This window comes from Dendrobium catenatum, unplaced genomic scaffold (genome assembly GCF_001605985.2).
Source record: "Dendrobium catenatum unplaced genomic scaffold, ASM160598v2 original_scaffold_48743, whole genome shotgun sequence".
NCBI classification, from domain to species: domain Eukaryota; kingdom Viridiplantae; phylum Streptophyta; class Magnoliopsida; order Asparagales; family Orchidaceae; genus Dendrobium; species Dendrobium catenatum.
The window spans coordinates 105,028-113,561 of record NW_021367197.1 but is presented as its reverse complement, the minus strand read 5'-3'; the positions used below and the strand labels follow the sequence as shown (position 1 = coordinate 113,561).

Sequence of the window (8,534 nt, the reverse complement as noted above, 5' to 3'; positions counted from 1 at the left end):
GAACCCCACGTCTCAACACAAACCCCTCCAAATGCGCGTCAAATTTTTGAATGCAAGACTTTCCAAAAAAGTATTTACCTCACATCAAGCACTAGGCGGCCATCGGGCTAGCCATAAGAAAGTTAGCTATGGGTTGTTTTGCCACTCAGCTTGAAATCAAGTCACCCAAGATGATGAAGTACACATCAATCGAAGACGAAAAAAATAATAGAATTCATCAAAATAATCAAGCTAGGTTTTCCCATCAAAATAATCAAGCCGGGTCTTCCTCCGAAAATATGGCATTAGCAATTGTTCCGTTTGTAGGTACATCATCACAATTGTCTTTGCCAAAGAAAAAGCCCAAAGTACATGAATGCTTAGTTTGTAAACGACAGTTTCCATCAGGCCAAGTTCCATCAGGCCAAGCACTTGGCGGGCACATGCGATGTCATAGGAGGGCATCAAGTTCCCGTGGAATCACTATTGAGCCGACAAGCGTTGTTGCCACTGAGCTGCAAGTAGGGAATAGTAGTAAAGGATTAAACAGTATACAGCCCCACACGTTAAGGTTAAGATCTTTAATTTCTACTCTAAACTTGAACAAGACAGCACCAATATATGATTTTCCTGAAGTCACATTGTGTCTTGATATGCCCAGCACTACAATGTATGTGAAACAAGGACGAGAAAACACAAGAGAGAATATGTTCAATGTAAATATTAAGATTATGTTTGGGATAGTTTTCTTGCTGATTTTTGTTTTGGATTATAATCATATTAATTTCTATTGTACAACTACTTTTTCGTTGCTTTAAAAAACTTTTGTAGTAGGAACTTTCTTTCTACAACAACTTTAAGAAATCACTTTCTCTATACTAGCTTTATAATTAAAATAGTAAAAAAGTCATCTTAGGCTTTGTTTGCACAACTTATTTGTTGTTTTGTTCTTCAGACCACAATCATAGTTTCAATTTTGTCATTGCTTTTTACAGGTGTTAATAAATTTTTTGCATTAGGAAGTTGCTTTCTACAACAAATTTTAAAAAATTTACTTTCTTCATAGCAGGTTTATAACTAACTTTATAAAAAATTGTGTTGTATTCATCCTTAAAGGATCATGAGGGTGACACTGGCCTTCTTCAAAAGGGATTTTTTTTTTTTATAAACAAGATTATAAAGATTATGATAATTCTCTTTATAAACTCTTTTGTAAGTACGTATGCTTATGGTATTTTTATGCATGCCTCTAAATTTTGAGATGATTTTTTTCCGTTTAACTTCAAAGTTATATCACTAAATTTAATTTGCAATAAATATGATAAAAATATTAATTAATTAAACACTCATAAAAATAAAAAAATAACTGTAAAATCATTATTATCATATTTATGCTAAGATATCCTTAACCATAATAATGAAAAAAGCAACCTTTATTCATTAAATCAATTTCATATATATTACTTTGGGATGGATATGATAATTTATATTTGTGATTAATTATTATTTTTCCTATGTATTGAATCATTTGGAATATTGCAAGATGTGTGGTGTTTATACACCAAATTATAATTTCAGAATATTTACATGTGTGGTGTTTATACTAGTTATAAATTGAAGAGTGTTGATTGAAAATTCGCCGATTTCTTTATTTTATTTTATAGAAATATTTTTTTTTGACTTTTTGAGAAGTAAAAAACTTATAGTACCCAGAAAAACTTTAAAAAAATTATTTTACATTAAATTTTGTAAGAGATATTATTTATGTAAAATTTTATATAAGTAAATTAATTAAATTTAGATATAAAACTAGAGTATATAACAAAATGACAAATTACATATATATAAATTACACAGCTTATATATATCTCACGATATTTGAATGTACATATTACAAAGTTTAAGATAAAAAATGTTAAAATTTAAATCTTTTAACTAGAAAGAGAAAAACTTAAGTTATATCTTTTAATTTATCATCTATTAATTTATATCTCTTAACTCAAATATTAAAAGCATAAAAAATAATTGTTAATATATATATTTAAAAATTTTTAATTTGCCATATTATAATCAGGCAAAATGTCATTGATGAGTTAATAACGATAATTACTATTCTCTTGGTTAGCCATGGATCTTATTCCAATCTCCAAGCATGTAGAGCTCTCCTCTCTTGATCTCTCTCTTTCATCTCCATGAAACCACTAAAGTTAGTCAGCTCGCCTCCTTATTATAAGCCTACTCCAAATTTCTTTTAGAAACTTTCTCATTCTTGTTATTCCAAGTCTAGCTATAGATAAATCATAGCAAGAGCATTAAGCTACAACATGATTTTGGAAAAGTTATCCATCGGGGTCGGCATATTCAAGTCTAGACTATAATATGAATTATTGGCCATCTACCAAAGAATTAGTGTATGGGGTTGTATTATATTTAATTCACTTCTACAACACTCTGTTTACAACTTAGTAGTGACAACAATTATAGGCTAGATAATTTAGGCGCAAAAACTCAATGTTATTTAATGGCAGTGCTTGTCCCTGCAGAGTGCCTGGTCAGATGGGAACTATCATTTGTAACTCAAGTATTCATGCACCTTTGGTTTTTTTCTTTGGCAATGATGGTTTTGGCAAGGTTTCTACGAATGGGACGATAGCCAATGCCATGTTGTTCAAGGAAAATCTGGCTTGATTATTTTGATGATACATATCAGTGTTTTCATCTTCAAGTTGTGTGTACACGGTATTGGGTGATTTAGTTTTAGGCCTACCAGCAAAATATTCCTGAACTTTCTTATGACTAGTGTGATGGCTACCTAAGGCTTAGTGTGATGGTGAAGAGTTTCTTGCAAGTATTGCATTCAAATAGTTGTCAAGCAATTAGATGGGTTAGCATTGGGACAGTAAATTTTGATTGAGGCGAAGGAGGCTATATGATTTTTTGGTTGACTTCCTTCTAGAAGTAGAGCACTCTCCTGCATATTTGAAGAAGGAAATAAAGTTGGAGTGGATTGTGAAGAGCAAGACGAGATTATTAGCAAGATTTTCTTATTTAATCAACATTAGAGGTAAAGGACAAATGATACTACTGGATCAATAGGGCGTTTTCCTTTATCTATATAGTGGGTGGACGACGGTGGAGAAAGATGATATGAGTTATCATATTTATATTTGCCACTGGAATCAATACAATATCTATAACAATGCTTGACAAATGATTTCAATGAAAGAAATTTTCTGTGGCAGTTTTTACAACTGTAGATGGTGAAGTGGCTGCTAGGGTTACTGTATATGACATAAATTCGCTTGCACTGACATAGTTCCGCTCAACTTTGGTGGTGGACGTGCCTTCGTTCAGGTAGGTACCCCCAATTCATGTCTGCTATTGATTCCCTTATTACATACACGACATTGAAGCTGTTGTTGCCCTTGTTACTATTCTAACAACTTTTATTATTGTTATATTAAATCAGATAGAAAGAAGGGTGGTGAAGTTTAGAGAAATTAGGGAGATGATTAGTTTTTAAGGGAGCTAGACTTACAAATGTGTATTATAATTCAAATAAATTTTCTCTTTTTAAAATACATTTAGCTCTACCTCAACTATTTTAATTATTTTAATTACAAACACACATTGATAATTATCGATCCCTTAAAAATTAATCATCACCTTGATTTTTCTCTATATCCACTAGCTTCTTCATATCTTGTCTGTGATAGCATTTACCATATATTAGTAGAAAGGGCAACATAAATTCCGTGACTATATATGCAATAAGGAATTGAATAGCAATCGGCCATTGAGCAGGCAGATGGGGCCCACGGGATTAACCATGAACCCATTCCCTATCCGAACAAAGGCACGTCTACTACCAAAGTTGAACGAGACCTCACCGATAAGAGATCATATATATGCAGTAATCATAACAAACACTGCACCAATTACATTTGCAAAAACTGCAACAAACATTTCTTTCATTGAAATCATTATCTAAACACTGTTGTAGGAATTACATCAATGCCAATGACAACAATGGAGATGAAAACTCAAATGGTCTTCCTCCATTATTGTCCACCCGCTCTAGAGATGAAGAAAAATGCCTAATCTTAGTGATATCATGAACATGAATGAGGGAGTGGAGAGTTCTACATGGTTGAAGATTGAGATCAGATCCATGACGAACTAAGAGAGCAGTGATGATCAGTCTAACTCATAAATTAATTTAAATTTTATTTCGTTGATTATTTTTACAAATAAATGCTAAAAAATCAATTAATAAAAAAGTCATTCCTTATATTTATTATCATTTGTTTTTTTTATATATATTTATGTATAAGTACTTTTTTAATATAAAACTATTAAACATGGAGTGCAATCAACATTTGTACCCGGAGGTCGTTAGATTGTGTTACATAAATGATCTCTCTACATGTGCAAGGGCATTGCTATGTAGGTCAACTTTTTTCAAAATCTTATAGTTACAAGAAATTTATATATGTATTACTTGATACACCTCAAGATATCAAATATTTCATACAACACATACAACATCAAGCCGTTATCCCACTATGTTGATCAAGTACTACATGAATTTTTTTTTCCAATGTGCCATATTAAGGAAAAATTATTATGTGTGGACCCCGGATGACATACGGAGATAAATCAGAACGTGCCACATTATTTTTTTGCTCGGTATCGGTGCTCTATACTGCTATGTACCGAGTGACATGGTGCGTTTTGTTGGTTTCCAGACCGTCTGGTATCCTCACAGAATAATTTCTTCATATTAAGAGTCAAGTTCTCATTTAAATCTAATAAATAAATGCCTGTTCTAATACTTTCGAACCAGTTCTTTTTAGGTCTACATCTACCTTGCTTAACATAGGCTGAATCTAATGCATCTATTCTCCTAATTAACGATGTCATCAGAGGGATGACATTTTATGTGGCCAAATCTCTCTCTACTATATATATATATATATATTGTGTTAAAAATATTTTGTGACGATAAAATATTTATAAATGTTTAATTTTTTTAGTTATCATACTCTCAAATCATGAAGCAATTAATAAAACTAACACTCTCAATATTGTTTGCTATATTTTTAATGATTTGGTTGGCTTGTACAAAATAAAAATATTTGTGTGAAAGAGAGAAAAAATAGGGATTTTTCATGATTATAAATCACTACTAACACCCTCAATGTGATGATTGTTGCATTTTTAATGATATTACAAATCATATGGACAAGGAAGTTGAGAACTCCATGATTGTTGCAGCCTAAAATATTGCATAAGATTTTCGACAATGATCACTCATATATTCAGGAAGATTAATGCAACCAGAAATAATTGTACTGTACAAACAAAATTTCTAGCTGAAGTAATAGTTCTTTGCATGGCTATTAAAAATTTAAGATACATCTTATAGTCCTTAGTTTTGCTAGCATGCTTTTTGAATAGAAGTGGAGACCATGATAAATTATTATGAGGTTTTTATACTTATTATTATTGATAAAGATCGAGAGGTGGTAGAAGTGGAGACCATGATAAACATTTGACATATTGATTATTATGTAAGGAATCCGGTGTAGAAGAATCTAAGAGGTAAAGATAAGAGAAGAGATTGAGAATGAGCGATGATCACAAACTTCAAAAGGATGGAATCGTCTTTTACTTTCAGTCTCTAATTAGTAGTAAGGGTTGAACATAACGCTCTCTATAAAAGGTGCTAAGGAATTTCTTCTACATTATTTTTCTGATCGAATTATGTTCATGCATGGTGTTTTCGGTTATTCTTGCCATACTCTCCATTCCTTATTGCTGGTACTTCGCTTCCTGTACGTGAGCAACCTTCAATGTTTATGGTAATAGCAAACATAACTGAGATTTCCTTTAAACATTCAAAATAACTAAAAAAAAAAAAGATCATGAGAGAGATTTATTACCTTCCCAAGGAAATAAGAATGAAATGAACCACCAACATAGGCTCGATTTTGATGGCCATTTATGCCTGCACAATGGAAACTTTCTCAGCAAAGAGTAGGGCTGAAAAAGTGGAAGGAAGAAGTCATACATAAACTAACTTCATACTTGTCAAGTTATAATTCTTATTTACCTCTTTTGTAACCACAGAGAACTGCTGCCTTCACTGAAATCATTATGTAATCCTTTAACATTTGATAATATATTAATTAATTTTATGTCATGTTTTACATCTACATTTTAATTAATCAGTTTGATATTAAAATAAATAATCAACTCAAAATCACATTAGAAATTTAATAACAATATATTATATATAAAAAATTATCTAAGATATATAGAGCTTTGAAGAATATATAACATATATAATTTAGGTGTTAAATTTTTTCTTATAAAAATATCTTTTTTATCATATTTTTGAAGGCAAGATAAACATTTTTATAACAAAGTAATTAACTTGATGACAATATTACATAATAAATATTTCTCATTATAGATGAGTCCTCAGAGATTTGTTTCTGAGATCTCTTTGTTAGAAAATAATATTATATTGTTTGAGCCAAGGACCTTTAGTAAATCAAATTTAGAACATTGTCTCTGTCCTCCTTTCCTTATTTAGCTCATAAAATTCGTTGGAATGCATCATCGGCTAAAAAAATTCTAGAAATTTATAATTTTTAATTATGAACTTTTTAATATAAATACAGCTATTAAAAATTAATTTTCTATTAATAATTATGATTAATCTAATTTTAGTTCAATTCTAAATAGTAAAATAATTCAATATCATAAGTACCTCTCCGTTTTTTTTTAAACATTTAAATCAATTAAGGCAAACTCATACACACAACACAAATGAAAGATTTATACCGAAAACTGTTGGTTGTTAATCAAAACTCTCAACCAACCGACCAAGGTGTGCTGTGCGAGTTCTATTTTTAACTAAAAAACTTCTTTGAATTATTACCCCACATTTGTAACTAAACCCTATTTATAGGCTAAGTATTTCTTTGAACCACAACCAGAAATAAAAATATAAATAAATAAAAAAAGAATCACACCCACAAATTAGCTTGAACTTTTCTCTATATATTTGCTTGTCTGAGTCTTGTTTTCCAAGTTTGATTTGCAAGAACAATGCCGATAATCAAGAAGCAAAAGCTACAAGAGCAGGAGGAAGAGAAGTACCATTGTCGGTTATGCGATAAGAGATTCAGTAGTGGGAGAGCGTTGGGCGGGCATATGAGGGTCCATGGGATGTTCAACATTGAACCCATCCTCCACCCGAACGAAGGTCCATCCACCACAGGAGTTGAAGGGGAGTCCTCCGACGGCAACCGTCTCCTTACTAGTCACATTTGTCAGAACTGTGGTAAAGAATTATGTTCGTTGAAATCATTGTCCAAGCATTGTTGTCCCGGTCTCGTTGGTGCTGGTGAGGATGATGGCGAGAATGACAAGTCAAATGGCCTTTTTTCTCCTTCACTACCCCGATCCAGAACTCCCACTCCGCCTCTTCTGCTTACAGAAGAAGAGCATGTTGCTAATTTTCTTGTATGGCTCTCCACTGCCCGTGCCAACCCTGTTCTCCGCAACATAGATGCAGCTGAATGCTCTTCTTCTGTTCTCCACATCACAGGTGCTGAGGAATGCTCTACTTCAGAAAGGAGGGAAGCTGATTATGTTGTCCTCCTCCCTCCTTCGCCTCAGCCAGAAAACCCAGAACCCCACGTCTCAACACAAACCCCTCCAAATGCACATCAAAATTTTGAATGCAAGACTTTCCAAAATGTATTTACCTCACATGAAGCACTAGGCGGCCATCGGGCTATCCATAAGAAAGTTAGGGGTTGTTTTGCCACTCGGCTTGAAATCAAGTCACCCAATATGATGAAGTACACATCAATCAAAGACGAAAGCAATAATATAATTCATCAAAATAATCAAGATGAGTTTTCCCATCAAAATAATCAAGCTGGGGCTTCCTCCGAAAGTATGGCATTAGCAATTGTTCCATTTGAAGGTACCTCATCGCAGTTGTCATTGCCAAAGATTGAATGATCTTAGTCATCTCATTGATATAAATGAGAGAGAGGGTGGTTCTACATGGTTGCAGATTGGGTTTGAATCCATATCTAAGCAGGAGACTAAAGCTGATCAACCTTAACTGATCATATTCCAATTCTGATGTTATTGTTGTTTAGTTTAATTTTGCAGTCATGTGATCGGCATTAAGACTTCTGAATTTATTTTTATTATCTAGTGAATAAAGAAGGATATATATTTACTTATTCACATGGATTCACATTTTCAAATGCTTCGGAAGCATAAATTATTTCTCAGATTCAAATGTTTTTGTGTCTACATATTAGATTATACTTCATGTTACATCTATTATTCTAATATATTAAAAATGGAAACTAGTGGGACTATTTATGATGGTTAAATGAGGGAGGAAATAAGACTATGTTTGGGATAGCTTTCTTTATTGCTTTACTTTTTGGATCATAATCATATTTTCTATTGGACAACTATTTTTTTGTTGATTTAAAAAAAACTTTTGAACTAGAAAG

General features: G+C 32.2%; 1 protein-coding gene across 1 annotated transcript; it reads left to right on the top strand.

The window, feature by feature from the left end:
* Positions 1-7,098: 7,098 nt before the first annotated feature.
* LOC110093144 lies at positions 7,099-8,022 on the top strand. The gene has a single exon (XM_020817941.2). It carries the CDS (start codon positions 7,099-7,101, stop codon positions 8,020-8,022), a length of 924 nt encoding a protein of 307 aa, XP_020673600.2.
* Positions 8,023-8,534: the final 512 nt, after the last annotated feature.

Bases quoted from the DNA above. Each gene is read 5' to 3' on its own strand.
- LOC110093144 (XM_020817941.2), top strand. From the start codon at position 7,099: ATGCCGATAATCAAGAAGCAAAAGCTACAAGAGCAGGAGGAAGAGAAG.